Here is a 23,741-nt window from a genome sequence, read left to right on the forward strand (position 1 = left end):
GGCCGGCTGGGGTTAAACCACGACACCTCTTTTCTCCTTTTTTAGCATAAGAGCTATCAAAACTGGGGCTTTCTTCAGCTCAGTCAAAACAGTCTCCTAGCAAGGTCTGTTGTAATAACTTCCTTCTCCCCCCAGACACATCATCATTCCATGAATTTTTATGTATATCACTAATTTAATGAACCAATATTTAGGCTCTTTCTTCCTTATCTGCATATATGTGGTATGAACAAGTTATATCTAATGGTAAGAGTTAAATTCTCCCTTTCACTTTCAAATAAAACCAAACCAAAAAACCCAAAGGCAAAACTTTTTCTGAAGTGGCGAGTCCCCTCACTGTCTCCTACTACACCCTTTGTACCAATGGAGTTCTTGGAGTGATTCTTAAGGGATATGTGAAAGTAAACAAGGTGGCATTAGTCAAACTTTTTAAAAAATGGACCATGAAAATTCCATTTTTGATTTTCACCAAACAAGCAAGCAAACCTTGTTTGAAAGGTAGCCATGGAAAACAAAGCTTCAGGCAGAACGACTTCTCTGAGAGGAGGCTGGTACAGCAGAATTGACGTGCTCTCCCCCTAAACACTTCCCCTACCACCAAGATGTCAATTTAAGGGAGGCAGGACAGATTTTGATCTTGTTTACAGCCTGTATTGAGAACACTATTTCCACCTACACTCACCTAGCACAATCTGTCCTGCTGTGGTGTGGAACACCTATGAATACTGTTTTCTCAGTATTTTAAAGGGCATTTTTCCCCCCTTAGGGGAAGTGGTACTGCCAGGAGAAAAGCATACGTACGCAAGAATATTTAATTTGCCTGTGCTTAAAGACAAGACAGAAGAGGGAAAAGAATTTTAAAAGTTAAACACACTGTTCTTTCACCACATCTTAATTATGGACTGCGAGAAACCCCTATTTATTAGCAATAATACGTTAGGTCATTCAACCATTAAATTTCAAGAATGCGCCTGTTAACAAGTCTGCTGATTAGGATTAATTAAGGGGATGGAATTTCTTACATGGTACCTGATCACAGAGTTTAGAGGAAGTATGAAAAATTCACAAAAAGTCACAGCTCCTGCAACAAAGGAATCAAACGTTAGATGCTAAAATATTTTACGCAAAACTGCTTTTTCTTAAAGAATCCTTACTTTTATGTAGAATTTGTCAGGCACTAAACAGTGTCAGAAAATTTGCAATGTGGAATACTCATCTATGTAGATTGCCCTTAGTTTTTGTCCCTGAAGAGAGAAAGTGCAACAGAGTATATGTTAGGAAGTCATCTGCAACTTACATCTACCATCATCAGTACCCTGAAACCTAAATTGATGGGGCTTTTTTAATGGTAAAAATCCTACTGTTAATAAACTTTCCAAAAGACTTTAAGTACCAGAACTTTCCAATAATCCAATGCCAAAACTTCCACTAAATTCAGAAGAAACAAAATTAGTCCCAACATAATCAATCTGCCCCCCCCACTATCACACGTCTTCATTTCTAACAATATGGTGGCAGCTCTGTGATTTAAAGTATAAGCCTTATTAATTACTATAATGAAAAAAAAAAAGACAGTTTTAAATGTAAAAAAAAATATTTATTTCAATTTTGTATACAAAAAAGTCAAAACAGCTGAACAATTATTAGTACTGACAATTTTGGTGAATATTTAATGGCAAGTATTTCTAACCTCACTTTATAAAAACAAGTGCTTTTAAAACTGTAATCATGTTTTTGATTTTTCTAAAGTATTTTTTTTCAACTGACTAGTGGCTAATGCAGTGGTTTTAAATACTTAAAATAACACAGCTTGACAGACACAGTAAGTTACACTGAAACTTTTGACCAGAGCATTAAAAGATTAGTCTGAGGAACGAATGCTACTTCCTCCTCATTTACATATAATTATTACCCACTGAGAAAAATATGCAAACTGTATGCAGTTTTTTGACACCTATTTTTAGTGAGCCTAGAAAAGTTAGCTAAGAGTATCTGCTATTTTATTCTATGGCTGCTGCGTGTATAGAAAAACAACCAAGACCAAGAACACAACAAAAATTAGCATTCCTTATGTACGGTCTTAGAATCTGCCAGAAAACACTTTACATAATATTAACAGCGTTCTTACACTACCTGAACGAGTATATCCAAAGTCACACTGCAGTCGTGTCTCTTGGCTCTCAGAACCTTGAGCCACATATCTGGCGTAACAATATTTTGCTGCTTCTTGTCATAAAAATCAAAAATACATATAAGAAGGATGGCAAAAGCGAGAATGGCACAGGAGAGAAAGAACAGCTTGTGCATTTTTCAGCAAACAAAAGCTTTGTTACAACCAGAAGGTGTACTCTTTATTTAAAGAGCATAGTAAAAAGATTAGTTTCAGGATTTTTTTCTGTATGAAAAATAGAGCACTATGTTTTTACATTCAAACTATAACTCCATAGAGAAGTAGACTTCATAAAGCACAGACTGGTGATCACATGTACCTGAAAAGAAACCAGTAAATTGCTCATCCTAATACTGGACTAAATTAGTGCTGAAAAGATTCCAACAGTTCTGTGCCAAAGGCCAATAATCAAATTATTCTTGTGCAATCACACCTCTTCAGGACTGAAAACAGTTACAGAGGAGTATTTCCAATTTCAGAAGAATTTCTGCTATTATGAGGGAAAAAAGCCTGGGCAATGAGTAATTTTTGAGTGATACTAGAACAAAAAACCTTCAGGTTCATTAGTTAACATTACTGAATAGGCAGATGTGCCACAAGCAGGACAGCCACTGTGTGACAAGCAGCGAGTAGAGGGTCTGCCCAAAGTGACAACTGAGCTCTCTGGTGTCCTATCAACTACGCTGGAGTTTGGTAGAGAAATTCTTTCTAGAAAATGAAGAATTCAAGGTAGCCCTTACTGCTGCTACTGCACGTCAAAATGAGATACATATAGAGAAACAGTAGGATTTCTAAAGCTGCATGAACAGCATATACATGATACAATTTCCAAGCCTTCTTAAAAAGGGAAATAGATGCTTTGAAAAAGTGTAAGTTACTAAATAAATATATTCTTTGTATGGCATATCCACCTCCCTTTCCATAAAACTCCTAACAAATTATTTCAACTCTAAAGGGAAGCATTTTATTTAAAACACAAATATTACAAAAGGCTTTAGGAAATAATAAGTAGTTACAACTCATTATTATCACATACAAGCTCTAGATAAAATGGCATGTTTTAAGGAAGACTGCAACACTAAAGGTTGTATTAAATAACTCCTTAGGGTAAGGATAGCTGCAACTATTTTTCACACGGTTTGCAAGACTGCTGAAAAGCTTAAGCCTAGACTCATGTGATCTAGCTGTTGTCATCAAAGCAATCTTTTCAAGTGACATTTCACATGCCAATCCCCAAAACATTTGGTCATCATAGATAAACAGAGACCAGTTTGTAAGGAAAAATTGCATAGTTTTACAATTGTATAAAAAAAAGTAATGTTTTTTTCATCTGTGATGGATGAAGAAAACCTGTTGTCTGAGAAGACCAGCAGTCAAAAAGCCAAGGAATTCTTGAAGCTACACAAAAGAACTCAAGAAAAAAAGACAGTTTGGTAAAACCATCAGTCTTCTTCCATATTTAAGGTGCATTAAGATGGAGGCTGCCAAAGATCACATTTTGATTCCTATCTCACACTTTTTATGCAAGTTCCAATTTTGAGCCTGAACTCAAAAAATCCTCTGCAGTTTTACAACTAGTAGTAAAAAAATTGGAAAAATATTACAAACGAATCTGCATATTACAAATAGATCTGCAAATATTTTGGTAACTCTGAAGAGCACTTTACAACTTACATCAACACCTGCCAATTTCATCGTCTCTCAAACCTACGAAGCCTTTGTCTTCTTATTTCCTCTTCTGAATGCTGCTCAGGTGGAAACCAAAAACCATAGGGTCGCCGCTCATTATTATACATTGCTCCACCAAAATCTACAAGACACAATGAAAAACAACTGTTATTTTGTTCTGTAATATGAGAAAAATGCATATATATCCTGTAATCCAAAGCATCGCAACAAAAAGGAAACAGGGAGTTGAATGTTTCCAATTCCCATGGTTTCAGGGCAATCACAACTTCCAGCAACTGCTCTTAAAGACACAGAAATAAAAAGCAAACAAACAAATAAAAAAAACAAACCAACAAACCACAACCAAAAGAACACCCAAACATCTACCAAGCTGGGAGCTCACATTTTTTCACAGTCCTTACTTTATACAGTAAACTCCAGATTGTTAAACTATCTAAACAACCTCAGTAGTTTCTTCTGGCAAAATAAGCTTTTGGTTTTGCTTTTAGTATTGCAGTCCAACATGTGCTGACCCATACCAGATGCACATACAACTCACATCCTTAGTTGGCAGCAAGCAATTTCAGAAATAAACTACATGTGGCAGCTCCGCTAGAGAGAACTGTAAGCAAATTAATCTGAGCAGAAGTAGCACACCGAGAGCAAAGGTCCTCTGCCCTGGCACCCCAAGAGAAGGCAAGACCAGGCTATTCCAGCAACTCTTCAGAATTCACATTAAGACACCGAGCAAAGAAACGGTGGTTTCTCTGAAGCCAAGAAAAAGGTTGAGGTTACACACCACCTCAACCGAAGGGCTCTGGGAAACAAAAATGAGAGACTCCCTTCTGAGCATAGGTACAGTGTTAAAGATAAGCAAATTAGCTTTAAAGATAACACAACAGCCTTTGCAGCATTCAGTATTTTTTAAACTTTCACCTCAGGATCTCATTTAAATTAGCAAAAGTGAATATGGAAAACTAGAAGTAAGTATTGTACTATTACGTTCATTTTCAAGATGAATTTCAAATACAGCTGTATCCTATATCAGAAATTGTAGCAAACACGTAAGGCCTGTTCACATGACATGAAGTCAGAAAGTCCAACTTAGGAAGAGGCTCTGTTAGTTTCTGATCCAATTACAAAAAGCATTTGAGTTCGTAGAGTACTCACCAATAAGTGTATGACTTTGTGAAAATACTAGAATATGTTCATAATTTTTCTTATGTGTTTGCCAAGAAGTCAAACTCTTGGAAAATGCTTCCAGAGATAACTATAGCTGCTCAAATTCTGACAGGCAGCACTATTAACATAAACGTTTATAAAATGAGATGCACTGTTTAAAAGGATTTTTCAAATTCATATTAACATACATGAATTTAATGTGTATTTTAATATTTTATCTTCAGCTTGTCCCTGTGTCTCAACTTGCTAGTGACAAATTTGAAAAAGCTGTTACTCTGCCTCTGAAAATGCTATATCATTATTTGACAAACACTGTTCAAAATATTATAGAAAGCTAACATGTATTGGAAGTCATAGAGCTTGGCACCAGTAACATCAACTACACTGCTTCTCAATTTTTTTTTTTTTTTTAAATCCAAGAGCAATCTCCTTGTCTAAAAAAAAAAAATTGGTTAATATAACCTGAAGCATGGGCAGAATGGTTTTCATTAACAAAAAAAAAAAAAATTAAGCTGAACTGAATGTTCATTTACTACATTTATTTTCCCTCATTTTACTTTGTTTCTTAGACAAGGTTTGTTTGGAAAGAAAAAACACATAGTTGTTTTACTGTGTCCTATTGACCACAAGCTAAGAAAAAACACTGGCTTACAATATTTTGTAACCCAATGAACATTCATTTAGAAAAAAAACCCAATAGCTTCAAATTGGAAGGCATAAAGCAAGGTGGTCAGTAGACATCAGATCCTTTCATAACAGTGCAAAAATATGACTAGACAAAAACGTTAAAAGGCCTAAGAAAGCTCAATAAATCCTTTAAAGTCAACATTTATGAATTGTAGACACATACTGAAATACAAACAAATGTATCTATATGTATTTATCTTATTCGTCATCTATAAGTAAGTAAAGAAATTGTTAAACAGCACTGAATTCATTACAACATTCTCAACGATGTTTATGTTGTCATGGCACGAAAATTTGTGAGAAAAATCACTGTGATTCTTAATTTTTTTTAATGGTATGTAAAATCTGGGGTGAATAAATGGAAAAGAAAATCAGCAAGTTAAGGGCTTTTCACAGTGTTGTTTATATAATAACACCAATTAAATGCCTAGTATTTTCTTGATATTTTGATTTGTGATGGGCATACTTTGAATATAAATATTAACAATAGCTGAAAGATATAAATTTTGATATACAAAGAGTAATATAGTCAAGACCCTGATCGTACAAATGGCTGCACCATACAGGGTCAAAACTGCATTGTAATGCTGAAGTTTTATATTCTTTTTTTTAAATCATCATAATTAAGAAAACATTTGCATTTTTTAAAAATTCTTTTCTGTAGTGACATTGTCAAATATCATGGTTTCTCATTAAAACATTTATTTTTCTACATAGCATCCTTGGTTAGTTTTTATGTAAGAAATCAGATACCACTTATACAGTTAACACGAGTACTGGCAGAAGCCCCATAAAATAGGCTCAACACTTCAACTATAAATGTGCTTTAAGAATCACTAGAAATAGAAAGAGATGTTACAAAAAAGATGCAAAATGCTCCTTTACACGTTGACCCAAAAATAAAAGACTGACAAAGCATTTTGAAAAGCTTTATGTTCATGAAAAGATATTATTTTACATCAAACAATATGGTGAGAAGTTGTCTGAATGTGAAGGTTTACATACGTGTATTTATATATGTATGTATATATTTAAAGTATCCTGTTACCCAAAATAGTTTCCTGACATTTTTTTTTTTTAAATTACAATAAAAATATTAATGAAATAACACCTTCATCTAACCAAAATATTTATAAGCCAGACTGTTCAGAAGTGGTAATCAGGCCACTGTTACTACTGAAACAACACCTGGACTTCTGTGCAAGAAGCAAACACAATCTTTTCAACACATCAGCAAAAAACTTCAAGACTAATGGATTTTGAGATTGTATTTAAAGTATTTAAAAAACTGCAATAACACCAGATGATAGACAAAACAAAAGGATATAGTACAAAAAAGTTAGAACAAAACACTAACCCTTACATAGCCTATTTTTAAATTAATTTTATTGTGAACTAGAACTGTGTTCTGTGAATATGGAAGACTGAGGCCCTCCACACCTTTCCCGTCACACTGTGTGGGGTTTGGTTTTTTTTTTGTTACTAAAGTTTACAATTATAGGACTTTGGACCAAAACAAAAAAAATCACTGTAATTGCAACTGGTTTAACTAAACCTGTATCAGTGTAATACAAATAAAGCTTTAACAACCTTAAACATTTTCATCCACATGTTAAATAAATATGCTTATCGTGCCTAAAATACTTACTGTAGTTAGGCATTACAGCACATTACTCTGAACCTACAGTCCCCCATAGGCATAATGTATAATGCTTTAAGCACTGGTTCAAAGGTTACTCAGCATGTCAAAATCAGAAATTTGATTAATCACAGACACACAGTCTGAAATGAAGGCGACAATACTCATTGTCCTCCCTTTTTAACAGATTTTTTTTACCCCACTATGAATGAGCAAGCATCTCTCAGATGAGAAAACTAAGAATGTTTTGCACTCAGAAGAGCAGAGCCGCGCACAGCTCATCAGCTTGGACTGCCAGTGCTGACACAGAGCGCGTTTGCCCATCCTTGCTTCCTGGTCTTCCTTCAGCGCCTGATCTACATCAAGATTTACATGAGGAACTGCTTGTATAGTCACCATAACAACAACTTCGGAAAGACGACCATCAAAACACTTTATGCTGACCCATGAGACCGTTTTTACTAGTTAAAAAACCCAACGCAGATTTGCGCCCTTTTTCTTGGATTTAAACAATACAGAAAAATAAGAACTATTGACCAGAAGTCTTCTCAAGTCAAAAGATATAATTAACCAGGGGAATCCCTCAAGAAACCAGAGAGTTTGTCATACTCTCTTGGTTCCAGTCAAGTTCCAAGTTTTGGAAACAAGTTACTGGCATGTTCAAGACAGTCATTTGAAAAATGCAACTGCCCAATCTGATAAGGCAGAAGGAAAAAATTTATCTTTATACGAGACTATTAGCCATACCTTATTGGATATTGGAGACTTTGCACTGAAAATTCTGCACCCAATATTGGTTCTTCTGATTCCTATGAAAAACTTCTGGTTTATATCTTAAGTTCTATTACCCACTTTAATTTTTATAATTAACAGATTGCAAACAAACAACTATTTCAATTCTGAAATTCCTGAAATTCTGATACAGCAGATACTCATTGCCGATAAAGATCTTGCTCATTGCCTATAAAGATCTTATTGAATGATACTTCTGTTTTAGAACAAGAAAATACATTCTAAATTCTATACAAACAGAGGCAGTGCATAACAAACTCAACCAACAATAAATGCAAGGAGTTAAGACTGTCATACTGGATACAAGTCTTTCAAGTGAAAGACTTAACTCTGCAATATACATATTTCAGTTCTGTTCTCATGCAATTCTAGGCACTACTAACTTACAACAGATGATAATGCCCAAAACTTCCTTTGAGACTTTATGATAGCAGAAGGAAACTTAATAAATGTTTCAGTGTGCCTTTTGGATTCATACTTGAGACATTTATGAAGTAAACCCTGAACTTCCATTTCATCACTGAACTGATGCTGAATAGTTCACCTCACTTGTAACAGGTCATTTGCAAGTAAAAGATTATTTCAAATTAAGTACTATCACACTAAGTACTTTTATAGGACAATCAGGAGAGCAATAGATTATTATTCTAGTTCATTCTTCAATTAAATCACATTTATTTTGTTAAAAGGCAAAATTGATGAAAACTTGAATATTAAAAAATTTTGGCTTCTGTTGCTTTCAAATATGTCATGCAATGATATATTTGAAAAAATAAGGCATGATCACAACACAAAATTTAAGACTTTTTTTTTTATTCTTCCATATGCTATGGATGTTAAAGCACAGGCAGCTATCACTACTGGACAAACAGCAGGAGTTTCTACTGTGGACATTCTCAACTCATGTTATACCAAATCATCGCCATGGTCAATCTCCAGAAGTGCCCCGCCCACCAGAAACTAATTCTAATCACAAAAACAAATGTCAGAAACAGAAGAGTTGTCAGCAAAGAGGCACGAGTTGATCCTATCTAGGCTTAAGCTTTATCTTTTCCAAAGAGTTTCACATTTGAAGCATCATTTTGAAAGATCTAATCATCTTGTAGTGAAAAGCAAAGAAGCTTGAGAGTATTACATGCCAAATTGCTTTAAGCAATTCAGAGAGAGATGCTTGAGGAGCAATTTAATGGTCAAATAATACAAGTTATAACCCATGCAGAACCATAGGTTTCAGTAACGGATGCCCAAGACGACAGCTGCAACTGAGCCACCATTTCTCTCCTCCTTCAAGAAACGAAACAAAAGGAGAGAGGGCACATATTAGCCTGCAATATTAAATTCATACTTTTAATCGTGCACATAAGGCTCCATTAGCAAGCAAGAAGGTGATTAAATAACGAGATCTTAGACCCTTGCACTGCATTTCAGCGGGGTCGGTGCACCTGCAGGGCCCAGGGACATCGCTTGCTCACCCAGTAGATGGCACCGGAGCCACGCAGGCGGCCACGGAAATAAGGACAAACTCCAGCCAACAAAGCATTCCGCCGTGTAAGCTGAATTAGGTTATTTTGAAACAGATGGGCTCTAGAGAAGCTGCTGCACTGAATATTATACAGTTGTTTATTGTCTGTCTGGTTTGAAACCCAGGGATTATTTGCCAGCATCTAGCAGTTTCTCTGTCACATCAGGTTTCATCAAAAGGAAAGCAAAGTGAAAGCCACTGGAATACATAATACTTTTTTCTTTACTAAACCAGTTCTAAATTCAGAACTTAACTTGCTACTGTACAGTGCTTTGCAGTAGAATGTCTGTCCTGACAAGACCAACTGCATAACCAACATCTTAACCCCGAAGTTGAACAGCTAACACAGCTATCTTCTGTAGAAGAATCCTCTAAATTTTGCCTATCTTGTTATCAAGTAAAATTTGTCTAGTGTTTTTCTCGTTTTATGCATCTGCAATACAACGCTCTCATCCCTGGACATACACAACACACCCTTTGAGGCTTTTCACTGTAACAGTGATCAGCTCAAAGCCCCCTTCCCCAGATCTTTTTCACACATTCTCAGCTTCAAATACTAAAATACAGTTACCAGATGCATGATCTAGAAGAGCAGACAGGAAGAGGTGAAAAAAACCAAACATCATTAGTGACAACAATTCATCACTTAGAATATTTCAGTGGAAATAGCAAAAAAAACACCAACCAAACAAACAAAAAAACCAACAAACCAACCACAAAACACAAAACCAAAGACAACTCCCGTTTCCCAAAGAAAGCACACAGGTGAAAGGACATACTCGACATCATTGGAATTAGAAGTTCTAGCCACATCAGTCTAATAGATAATTCAGAACTGCTCTTCTGAATACGACATGTGAACCTCTGGCCAAACTCACTGCAAACGCAAGCAGACTACTCCAGCATATAGATTTCACAGAAACACCAGAGATTGATGTGGCTGTGGCACAGCAAGCCTTGTTCGACAGCAAAGCAAAACTTATGCAGCCAGCTGGCAGTGCAAATGAGCCATCCATTTAGTCTTCACCTACACACTGCCCTCTAATCATCAAGATCAGATGTAAGGACAATTTGAAACATGCCATCCTGTCAGTGTAATAGTAATACCTGTAGAATGAGTGTGAAGTGTGCATTTTTTGTTCCTCTGCATGAAATTCGGCATAAGGAAGAAAAATCAACCGGTCATCTTACAGGGTGACAAAATCTCCACATGGGGTTTTAGTTCTACTTGTAGTACAAGCCACAGAAGTGTTACATCAAACACACTCACTTGATTTTTCCTCCTCCCTGAAGTAGTGGCCTTAGTTTTAGATTAGATAACAGGATTTGCAAGAGAGTTTCTGTAAGCTTCAGGAAGAATTTATCAAGCTACCAAACTGTGAAAGTCTGACTGGTAGAAATATGCGGTTGGGTCCTTGATAAATACTGATGCTGCTAGTGAGTGTAGCACATAAGTAGCAATGGTATTACAAAGCAGCGTGTCTGTATTTCTTTTTCATGCTAGCTTTAGTTGTGTTAAAGAAGAATCTAGAATATTTCAGCTGAATAGCTTACAATTTTCAGTATCACTATCTGCCCCGGCACTAGTGAATGTGGTACCCATACAAAAAACAAACTATACAAACACTTACATACCCATATAAAAAACAAACACTTCTCATTTCCAAAAAACTCTTACTTTTGTAGAAGCTTTGTTGTAGAAGATAATCAGAGCCAAGCGATAATCTCTTTTCAACACAGTGAGGAGCATACAGCTAATCAAAATGCAGAGCGCGCCCTGATCTGGATGAGAAGACTGGTCTGTGCCAAAAAGAGAGCCTTTAACAGGTGCCTCAGATCTAATCATTTCGTGTCCAAGCATACACAAAGATAATCCTGGCTTTGATTTTCCCAGCGTTTGAAAGGTGTGAAAGACAGGAAGTCTACATTTAGCAGAGCCAAGGTTCAGGTATTATGTCATAGTTCATAGCAAACTCATTGTAGGATTTCCTCTTCTTTTTCTTGAAACAATGTTTTCTGCAGCCAACAGATTGCTCACTCAAAGACTGTTAGCTTATGTCCTCACAAATGCAGGACTCTTAGGGTCATCTCATCCAGACATCACCATTTTATACAGCTTAATTGCTTCACTGCGTTGTCTGTATTATCATGTCATTTGATTACAGGACATATTGCCAGCATCTGTACCTATGTCACTGTTAAAGGAGTAAGAGAAATGCTGTATTCATTGGCCTAAGAGCTCACAGATCTGGCAAGCTCTTCCAATCCTTTTTCTAGGAACAGTTTCGAGTCTAAAGATAACTTACGTAGTCACCAAAGCTAGGATGTTTGTTCAGCCCCTTCAAACCTTTCTTCTAGGAAATACAGTCAGTATAGAGCATCTGTCTCTCTACCCTTAGGTAACCTTCCTGTGGCTCCCAAAAAGAAGGTTACTTTTCTCCTCCCGGTATGAAGAGAATGAAAATATTAAAAGATGTGTGGGAGGATGATCGCACATGGAACCCCCCAGTACAGACCTCCTCAAGAGAAGTGCTGTTGATGTCCTTTGGGGGGTCCCAGAACGACATCCTTCAAGAAACAGATCAAGAGTTATAGTTTATTTGTAATTTATTTATCAATACTACTAAGCAATGGTGGTTTGAAAATATTTGATCAAATGTTATAACAACTTCGAACACTTGCTTGACTTTCATTTATACCAGTTTCATATAATGTATTTCTTCCATAAATAGTATAGCCCTGCTAACTATGTTATAATGCCAGGATATAATTAAAGTTCACAAACTGCTCCTGGGCATGCTACAGATTACATACAATGTACTATATTGCCGTATCTGTGGTATGCACCTGACTCACCTCGCTTTTTAATACAAAATACCAATGTTTGAAGTGTTCTATTTGAGAAAATGGGAGTTCTCTCTGTTTATAAACATCCAAACAGATAATTTTAATGCATAATCAACCAGATATTTTTGATGCATATGGAATTGGAAGAAGTAAACTGGAGGGCAGGGAGAAGCTAGAGTTAAATGCCAGGTGTTGCTGTAATTCTTTCGTATCTTCCAGCCAATTAGTAGTCAAGTCTTGAGGTTAGTTTAACCACCTACCTTCTGATTTATTGAGTTGTACAGAGAATCCTAAGGAAAAGGAGTGCATATGCAACATCATTTTTCCTCCTCTCATACCTTAGAAGGACTAAGAAGCTTCCAGAAAGAGTTGAAGCAAACAAAACACTCACAGCAGCCTTTTCACTGTTTTATGTTGCACTAGAAGCCAGACAGGAACTACAATTGAAAAAAACCCCTATAAAATGGCAAATCTGCTTTTATTCTCTCATCTCCTTCCCTCTGCAAAATGCAGACATGCTACACAGTCTGACAGATTTGGCTTTTAGCACTTATCACTGTCCCATTTTTTCCTACTCAGCTCCAAGCAGACCACATTTAATAGCCTACACTATTGTTTCTAACACTGCCCTTTAAGTTTCTGTCAATGCACGAAAGAATTTTGTCATGCTATGAAGCAAACTATTCTTCCTGGTGCTGGTGCCAACATTCCTCATCTACAGACTTGAATATAACAAACTGGTGAAGAAGAGAAACGAAGTCTAACTACTGTTTCTGTGCTGTGCTTTGGAATGGCTGACAAATGAAAAATCAAATTAGCAGGAAATTAGTTGTGGCTAATGAAGTTAGAAGGAAAGTAATATACAATTAATCCAGATATAACTGGATTGTTAGAAGAGCAAGCGAGATCATTCTTGAACACAGAGTCTCCCTCTCTCATTTTTAAAAGACATGATAAAATTGAGAAACACACAAAACCATTCCCCCCAAAAGATGGCTAAGACTTAACATAGGTATCTTAATCCTTCACACATGAGGATTTTTAAATTTATTTTAATCATGCCTCAAAGTCTCATCTTTGCTGTATCCATATCACCAAAATAACAAGCTCTTGTTAAAGTAACAGAAGTTGTTAAAAGCACATTGGTAACATTTGGAGAGTAGAGACCATCAGTTACTGCCTCAGAACAAGCCAAAAGCTTACTGCACACTCAGATCATGCATTTGCAACAAATAATCAACACTACAATGCAGAAGTAAGAGGATATAGACCTCTGGACTTGCTGCCCTTCAGAAAAGGATTAAGGGGGTTAGTTTATAGCTACCTCCAGCTACTGTTTAGCTGAAAATACTACAGGAGAGATGACATAAAATAATCTCACTGCATTTTTCAACCATCTAATAATTCTCCAGATGTTAATTCTCCTAAAGAAGGCTAAATTCATTATTAAACTTAAAATGCTTGACACATAAAATCAAATATATCTTTCATTCCCAAGTATTGAAAGGGATTTGCTAACCAACCCAAAAAAACCTTGACCTATACAGACATGCTACTTAATGTACCTTTAGGCTAAGACAGTCAGACATCTATTCCTCCTCAGAGTAGTATGAAGAAAGCTAAGAATAACTTCAGTTGCAAGAAGAATTTCAGGTAGGCTGTATATTTATCATAATCTAGTAGAAGTCTTTTGTTCAGCTGCAAATAGCAAGGTATCCTTTTCCTTATTTCTTTAATTTATGTTCATCTATTTCAAGCATCTGCAGTACATCTTTCACTGAAAAAACTAGAACTGGCGACCTCGGGTTATTCCATGCAGTTTCTTCCCTTGGCTGGTTTGTTACTGCGTATTCACTAGTGTTTAGACATATTTTCCAATTCCATTCTCCCAATGATGTTTAGACATTCGTTACTTCATAAAATTACTTAAGTGACTTATTTTGCTATTCAAATGACCTGTGTTTTATCCTCATGGACTGTTTTTACAGTAAGTTGCACAGATCAAATAAAGAACACTGTCAAAAATACAGTGAAGTAAAGCACTAAAAATGAGATCTAAGACAAGGAGTAGAGCAAGAACAAAATGATCAGGATAAGAAGTTACACGAAATAGAACTGAAAAGGATGAAAGTTTCTCCCGGCAAAAAGAAGGAATAAATGCAAATGAAATTTCATCACCCCTACACAGTTGCTTACAATTATGAAGTTACTCACAAGTTATGTCCTTACCAGTGTAAAACATGCCTATTTTTGGCAAATATTTTTGTGTAATGTTACAGTACTTGGTTCAATGCTTCTGAATTATAAAACTCACAGGGAAGTTTTGGTCCTTTCTGGATCCTAAAAACAAGACCAGAAAAAAAACCCAAACACAAAGCTCCCCTGCTCAATAGTTAAAAAAAGAATACTTACATTTCATTGATTAACAATAAATACTTTAATAAAAAGTCCCTTGTCTGATATTGCTAATGTGCATGATGAGTTGGTAAAAAATGAGCATAAAGATAAGATTAACAGAGTCATACTAGGAGACTTACTCTTTTTTTCTGAAACCCACCCCCTATTCCTCTTTTTGTAGCTTGACTAAACTGGTTTTAAATAATTTAGCTGCTATCTTCCTCCTTCCCTCAGAGATTGTTCTGCAGCTTAATGCAGTTAGCTGCTAGGAAGATATCCTTGCACGGTTCTATGGTATTCTTCTTCCTTGGTCATTAAATGCTCTAAAAATTCTTTTCCAAGTTGTCAGGTCTTTCAAATTCTTTAGCTAAATCTATATATAATTTGTAGTTTAAAGTTATTTGATTGTAAAATGAAGCATAGTTTATTGCTAGAACCATAGAAACTAGAGCTACAAAGAATCTCAAATGATTATCTAGTCGATCTTCATGCCCTATGGCACAGTCAGTTACCTTTGTCACATTAATGAGAAACCTCTGTTTAACCTTAAAACCCTTGCAGGATGAAGGTTCCACAAAACTCTTCCCCAATTTATTCCATTACTTATCATTATTAACATATAACTTAAATTTCCACTGATGAAATAACACCTTTATTTCTTGTTTTATAAATTGTAATAAATTTACATTCCCTTCCTCTTTGCAGCTACTTTTAATGTATTTGAAGATTTGTGTATTATCAGGTATCTTCTAGACCAACTGCCCTCTGCCTCCTATCTCATACTACATGTTCTTTTCAGTTGTGTTTTCTAGATCCCCACTTAATTCTTACTGCTTTCCCGCTCTGACTCTCCAGACGCTTCCCACCCTTTTTCAAAAAGTGCTAAAAACTTGATGCAGTGCTACATGTAAGGTCTTACTAGTATGAACAGCACAGAAGCATGTATTTGCAGATAACATGCCTATTCACAGATTCACAGTGAGGCAACTGTTACATAGCATGACATTGTTCATCCATGTTATGTCATTGGTTATATATCTACTAGCATGCAGAACTTCAATCAGAATTACTTCCATCTTTTGTGAGACAGCCTTCCAATTTGCCAAGATAACTCTTAATTCTCACCCTGTGCTCCAGTGTTTCTGCAGCCTTCCCAAGCTGGTATCAGGAGGTACTTACATTGCATTACATCATCCAAATTACAAACAAAAGTAGAACTGCACACAGAGCAGACCATTGTATATAATCCGTACTTCAACACATGCTTTTCTAGTTAATTTTACACCCCGCTAATAGTTTAATCAATGCCACATTTCCATTGCTTATTTTTAGAATACTGTGCAATACAGTAGCAAAGGACACACTGGTTTCACACACAGCCCAACTCATATGGTTTCTCCCTTACATACACAAATTACACCTCTTTCTTCAAACTAGTTTGCTATGACTAGTTTGCTATGACTAACTGTTACAACAAATCCACACAGCCTTGTTACTTACCTACCTGTAACTTTTCCAGGCTTTTATAGCGTGTTTTTCTGGAAATTTAAGCTGCCTGGCTTATATAAAACCTTGGCTCCTTTCATCATCCCAGATGAACACCATGTTTACCCCTTTTTGGCCTACTGCAACCTCATAGAATCACAGAATATCTCAAGTTGGAAGGGACCCGTAAGGATCATCGAGTCCAACTCCCTGCGCCTTGTAGGGCTACCTAAAACTAAACCATATGGCTAAGAGCATTGTCCAGACATTCCTTGAACTCTCACAGGCTTGGTGCCATGACCACTTCCCTGGGGAACCTGTTCCAGTGTCCGACCACCCTCTCAGTGAAGAACCTTTTCCTAAGGTCCAATCTGAACTTCTCCTGACACAGCTTCATTCCATTTCCTCATGTCCTATCGCTGGTCACCCAAGAGAGGAGATCAGCACCTCTCCCTCTGCTGCTTCCTTTGAAGAAGATGTAGACTGCCCCTCAGCCTTCTCTTCTCCAAGCTGAACAAACCAAGTGACCTCAGCCGCTCCTTGTAAGTCTTGCCCTCGAGGCCTTTCACCATCTTGGTCACCCTCCTCTGGAGACACTCTTAAATAGTTTGATGTCCTTCTTATATTGAGGCACCCAAAATTGCACACAGTGCTTGAGGTGGGGCCATACCAGTGCAGTGTAGAGTGGGACAATCATCTCCCTCAACCAGCTAGCTATGCTGTGCTTGATGCATGCCAGGACACAGTTGGCCCTTTTGGCTGCCAGGGCACACTGTTCACTCATATTCAACTTGACATCAACCCAAACCCCCAGATGTCTTTCCACAGGGCTGCTCTCCAGCCTCTCATCCCGCAATTTGTACATATAACCAGGATTATCCTGTCCCAGGTGCACTTCCTCTTGTTAAATTTCATACAGTTGATGATTGCCCAGCTCTCTAGTCTATCCAGATCTCCTTGTAAGACCTTGCCCATTCTGCCATTACCTGAGATGGCATGGTACTCTTGAGCATCATCCCAACAAAATAAACAGAACTTACACAAATTTAATGTCCTTGTTCATAATAAGTCCATTTCCTTCCAATTTTTATCCCTCTGAAGTGTATACTGCATTGTGAAGTTATGCAATTTTCCACTTTGACTTTCCGCCTCCTCTTTCAATGTTATGTATTAATTTTTATTTTTCTTTGACTTCCCCTTGTTTTTTCTTGATCAAATTTCTCAAGACAACTAAACGAGTATTTCCCTGAGATTCAGTGTTAGAATGGCCATTAAGAAATGACAATTTTTAAACCCAGAACTTAAATATACTTCCCTCTTTACAGAGCCTATTTGGAATTATTAATATTTGTTAAGATCTATATTTATCATCTATTAAAAAAACTTGAACTAAAATAACAAGAATTAAGCAATATGTGCTTACTGCCACAGGTAAGCCAGAGAGCTATGGAGACCACTTGCTCAGATCCTAAGATCAGAATCTGACAATAGCTTCTGCTTTAACATATCAAAAATTTCCTGTTGAGCTCATGCTGTGTCAGAGATTTTATATGAAATTTCCTTTTTATGAAAAGGAAATATTTATATTCATCTTCAAATAACTGGAAAAGTAAAAAGTGCTACCTAACGAGTCTTAGTATCTCCACAATCCTGAATGCCATCAGGATCAGAAATAATTTTGGCAAATTATTTAATTACAAACAGTAATTCCTTTATTAATTAAGGCAAATAGGCTTTGTTTTGTTAAAGATACCCAAAAACCTAACTGGATATTTAATTTTTTCAACTAAATTGTAATTTTCATCCAAACGTTGCTTCACATAAAGTTGATTAAAAGAGTACTAAATAAATGCATTATTCATCTTTTATAGTATCATCAGTCATAGTAATGTGTTAAAAAACTGCCTAAATGAACATTTAATCTATGTAATTACTTGAACGAATAAAGACAAAAAGTACCAAGTTATGCTGATCTGAATCACCATTTTTCCCTCTTTGAAAAAACAGTCAAAGCTAGATTTAAATTATTTCAGGTTCATCAAACCTAGGTGCTAGCCACACCTTTTAATGTACTACAGCATATAAATGGTACTACATACCCTCTGCCAAGTCACTGAAAGACTTAACAAGTGCAGACATTCGCTACCACCTTGCAATGCTCTGTGAACCATATCTCAAATACCTAACTAAGGCTATGATGTCTAATAAATCCTTTGCAGAAAGGATCATATCCGTCCGTACCTCACCTTGCTAAATGTAACTAACTGCATTAGCAAAACTTCTTGAGCTAATGAAACTAAGACTTTTTGATCAGAGCTGGCTCATGTCCAACCTGTTTTCAGGGCAAGCTGAGCTTACTCACCTAAGTCTACAAGATTGTAGTCATATTAGATTGAATATGAAAGACAAAATTGTTCCGTATATGCCTTTTGAGCATAATCCTAAAACCTACTGCTGCAGACTGACAACAGCAGGGAATCTATGTAATGCTCAAAATAATCACAGATTTATTTTTAAATGCAAGCTAGAGACTCCAGACAGAAAACAAAAAGTATAGAAGAGAAGCAAACCAGAACACCGTTGGCCTTAGGACCACAAGGATGCAGCCACGATGTTGGCCAACAAGACATAATATGGAGATATATAGTTTTCTTGAAACTACTAGAAATTACTAATTTATTCAGTCAGACATCAGAAAAAGGTTCAGAACATAATTTTTAAGATAGTCCCAATGAACAAAATGTAAACTATACCCAGTCTATAGAATTAATCCAATAATAAAACAACAAGAGTTAAAATAGTAAATCATGGGTAAATCCAAGATTAGGAATATTCACTGACCTTAGTTTACCACTAAAAGCATCCCCAGACTGTTTGTTAACATTCATAAGAATCTTAGTATATATAAAACCACATTTGGAAAAAAAACACTTTGTTTTTCCTTTACTGCATTTCTGCTTGCCTAACAAAGATGCACAACAACAAAGAAACTCCGAACAGTATCCATTTCCCAATGTCAAGACTAAGAAACCCAGATGGATGGACGGAGACACCAATGCAGACTAGAGCACACAGCAACTACCACTTTCTCCAAAGTGGATGACAGTGCTTTTATGTAGCCCACACACAGCTTCTTCTAATTATGCCCACAGTTGTTAAGCAGAACCGCCTGTTCTCCAGCAAGGTGACCCTGCCAAACCCACTGTGAAAGGAATAACATTTGTTCCTTTAAGCAAAAGTTCAAGTTACTTGGGGGGGAGGAGATCCAGAGACCACTGAAGATGGTGAAAGGACTCCCATTTGTATCATTGAGTCTTCGATCAAAACACTAAGAACAGCCTCTACCTCCATAAGCAAACCATGCTTTTATAATAGATGTAGTGTGAATGTAAGAAAAACATCTCCAGGTACAGTCAAAGATGTAACTATTTCTTTAATAAAGTGCTTTCTTCCTATTTTAATTTTCTTTGGCAATTGAAACTTTTGCAAGAAGGAAATCATCCAAAAGAAAGCTGCATTGGCAGTATCTTCAAAAATGTTTGCATATTTAGGAAGTCACAGGGGAAAAAAAAAAAAAAAAAAAATCAGCATTCTGTATACATTTTAGCATGAAAATCTGAATAAATACTTTGTGTTAGTACTATACTTTTTTAATGCAAAAAAAATTAATCATTATTGAAATTCTTATCTCAAAATCTTTTGTAGCAATAATCAGAACCTAAGAACAACTATGCCAGTGTTGACTTGTTGCCTAAAAACCAAAGGAAGTTAACCCTTCAGCAGTGTTTCTAAAAATACCCGATACAGTACCCAGCATTTGATGGAAGAAATGAAAGATGTGCTGCACTGCAAAAGAGAGCCATCACCTCCAGAATGTTAAATACTGAATGTAGTAAATCTCAGCACAGTGCTATAATCCAGGGCAAATTGGGGAGAAGCAAACAATACCAGGACAGAGCAAAATAGCCTTACAAGGCATAATGTATGAGGGTATCAAACTGAATCTGAAATTATGTTCTAAACTATTTTCAGTGTACTAGTGTCACAATGCCTCAATATTTTCTATTTTCATAATTTTTCACATTAATGATAAATGCAAATACATTATCACTCACACGGAATGAAGCTCTACTTCTAAATTAATAGTGCCTGTCTTTTTATCCCTATAACATATAACTCAGGAATGCTGCATCCAAGCAAGCCCAAAACCTTAAGGCAATATTATATGCAACAATGGACAGAACTTTTTCAGGAAAGGCAGATGAGAGAAATGCGGAACAGAGTCTCATTCATTTGCACAGCCAACTTTCCTATAAATGTACTTTGGATCAAAAGCCCGTCTCTGTTAATGATATTTTAACAGAACACATCTCAGCTCTTCCAGTTTACTAATAAACTGTTGAACTAGTTTTCTTCTGTACATAGAGTGTTTCAAAGGCAAGAGGAAAAGGATGCACACAGAATCCTGAATAATGGGCAGGAAGGAAAGTAGAAAAGGCAAAACCCAAACTACTAAAGACCATACTAGCAGTTTGCACAACATTTTCTAGTGTTGACTTGTCCATCAAAAGCATTCTCTTAGTACATTTTCCTCCAGACATCTGAAGGAATGCTCTCCATGCACTACTCCTGAAAGGAAATCGTGCCTCTCCTAGAAGAATGCCAAATTGTCTGTATGGATTCACACATAATAATAATAATCCTAAAGACAGGAGAAATGAAGAAAAATGTGTAGCACTGAGGACAAGAGAAAGAAACAGTGGAAATAAAGGAGAAACTAATTTCTCCAGTTATGCTAATTCTATGGAAATCTTTACACAATTTAAAATCTTGAACATACTGTCAACATTGAACAAAACTGTATGAAGTACCCCTGTGTCTCTTCTCGAACGAAGCGCAATTGGCCCTGAACTGTTTATTACCTGTGCTATCTGAACCAAGTCAGCATTGCTTTAAAAAATAAAGTTAAAAAAGCCCCATCAAAATACTTAAAGTTTAAGATATGAGTGCATTCTTTTTTTTAAACACAGAGACTAAAGGAGACAAGTCTAAACCCAGTATTTCCAAAATACTTATGCACTATTTAAAGATACATAGCAGTATCTTCAAAGGTCAAGTGTGTACAAAGCTTAAAACAACTACTACATGTACTGTGGCATTTCAGAAGGAATTAACTAGACCACATTTTTGATTTAAGATCTCCAAGCTAGACAAAAAAATACAGCTTGATGACATACAAGTACGAGACCTGGATTTGAAGGAGTTGCCAATTCTAGTTGTCTGTCCCATCTAACTTCCCCTACTGCACTGCTACTGAAGCAGAAATAGTTGAACTATGAACAAAGATGCTTCTGAACTCTCAATTTTCAGTTCAATATTTTTCATCCAGTCCAATATTTTTTAGGCAAAGTTAAATGAACACCAGTTTAGATAACAAAGGGCAGTAACTGCTTCAGTTGTCTGAACCTAATCTGTTTGCCTGTGTAAATGGAGATTTTTCCAATAGAATGACTTCACTGCTTTACAGAACTATTCTTTACACCATGGTATTTCATAGGTGCTAATTGGTTGTGGTTCTATTTTAAACCATAAGCCCATGGTGAAAGGCTTAGTGGTGCTTTGTCTCACCTATCTGGTAAACTTTTACTGCCATTATCAAGAGAAAAAGGACTTTTTTGATTCTAATCTTCAGAAAACCTGTTTTATTCTACATCAACCACTATTTTTATGAAGAGACAGATGGAAGAATATTGCTATACATTCATTAAACATTTATAATAAAATTCTATCTATGCTTCTTGTCGCAAGCGGTCTGCTACTTATACTGAGCATACGCCAAAGCTTTCTGTGTGGAAATGATAAAAATTTACTGATTTAATTTCCTGCAAATTTGCCTAAGAAAGTGCTGGTGATCAGAATCATAGAGCATGGCTGCAGTTTTAGAAAGACATTTAGAACAAGAGCTCTACTCGAGGGGGAGAGCTTTTTTCCAAAAAGTGTTGTTGGGTACCTGAGACCATACATAGTCTGAATTAAAAAAAGAAAAAGGAGAAAGAAGAAGTTGGACTTTAAGAATCAGATGCAAGTCCTAGCATATGACTTTATGAAATGTATTTTAATCTGATACCATGCACCGCACATTTGAGCATATAATCTATTTTAAGACATTCCTACAGAAAATCATCATAGTCAAATGCAATGATTGGCATTCCTACAATTGCAGAAGGGAAAGATAACACTGACTGGAAAAAAAAATTGAATTATACAGCATTTCTCTATAGTCTTATCACATAAGTTTCATTCTTATTACAATGTTCCATGGATTTGACAAATTTCATAGAGTACTAATAAAAAGTCCAGTCTCAGTAGAAGAAAACAGAAACGGGAAGCCTTAAAAATTCAGAGAATTCAGGTAAGCCAGATGCCTAGATATTTCCTAACTACACCGCAAATGTACCTATGACTAGCCCATACTTGGCTATCTAAAAACTGAGTGTATGCGGTTTGTTTTGTTTTGTTTTAAATTAGAACTAAAGAAATGCATATATAGACAGTTTCACTATAAAATATAAGAGGAATATCTATATATGTATACTTATAGGCATTTCTCTTTAATCACAAACTATGAAGACTATCACCTATATGTTTAAAGAACTTAGTCTTAAGAAAAAGAGGAAAATTCCTTTTTGCAGAGACATGAGCTTGCAAGGGATTCTTAACATTATTGAGATTGAAATACAGACACTTAGAAGTTCAACTCACAAAAAATCCCAACACCCACCACAAAAAAAATCCAAATCCACTTCCCACACTAATCAAGATATTTCTTCTGAGCAGAATAGCAAGTAAACAATAGATAAGAGATACGGTATACTGGGGTTACATTAAGGACGGCTGCTAATACCAGTATTAAACACAAATGGCAGCCATATATTTTAATTTCATAGTAAAACCATATAGTTTAAATATCAAAGGCTATAATTTTTTTAAATGCAAAGTTATTTTCCTGACTTAACTAAAGGAAGAATTATTGCAATTTATAACCAATATAGAATTACGAAAATAAAGTAAGAATGAAAATTAAAAAACAAACAACTTTGGTGAAAAAAATTAATGCTGTTTAAACCGATTCTTGTTTGAGATGACAACATATCTAAAACAGGGAATGGAAAGAATATAAACAGTTCCTTTTAGTAAATGGACCTAAATTATGACAGTTTGATAGTCTTAAAACTGATGCCTACATAAATCCCATAAACAAGCCTAGCAATTTCTTTTGTTGCATTAGATACTAATTATTATTATTTAAGAAATTTTCAGGATATAGCATAAAAATAGAATTGCAGTTCAGG

The 23,741-nt window shown here is 35.9% G+C and overlaps 1 protein-coding gene across 1 annotated transcript in view; it reads right to left on the reverse strand.

Annotated features, from left to right (window-relative positions):
- Nucleotides 1-3,861: 3,861 nt before the first annotated feature.
- The window catches only part of RHBDD1 (rhomboid domain containing 1), a 43,399-nt gene continuing 23,519 nt past the window's right edge, over nucleotides 3,862-23,741 (reverse strand). The window contains exon 6 of the mRNA XM_009574677.1: nucleotides 3,862-3,980. Within this exon, the coding sequence (XP_009572972.1) occupies nucleotides 3,862-3,980 (119 nt within the window). The remainder of the gene's footprint in view (nucleotides 3,981-23,741) is intronic.

Source organism: Fulmarus glacialis, unplaced genomic scaffold, assembly GCF_000690835.1.
Source record: "Fulmarus glacialis isolate BGI_N327 unplaced genomic scaffold, ASM69083v1 scaffold9593, whole genome shotgun sequence".
Classification (NCBI taxonomy): domain Eukaryota; kingdom Metazoa; phylum Chordata; class Aves; order Procellariiformes; family Procellariidae; genus Fulmarus; species Fulmarus glacialis.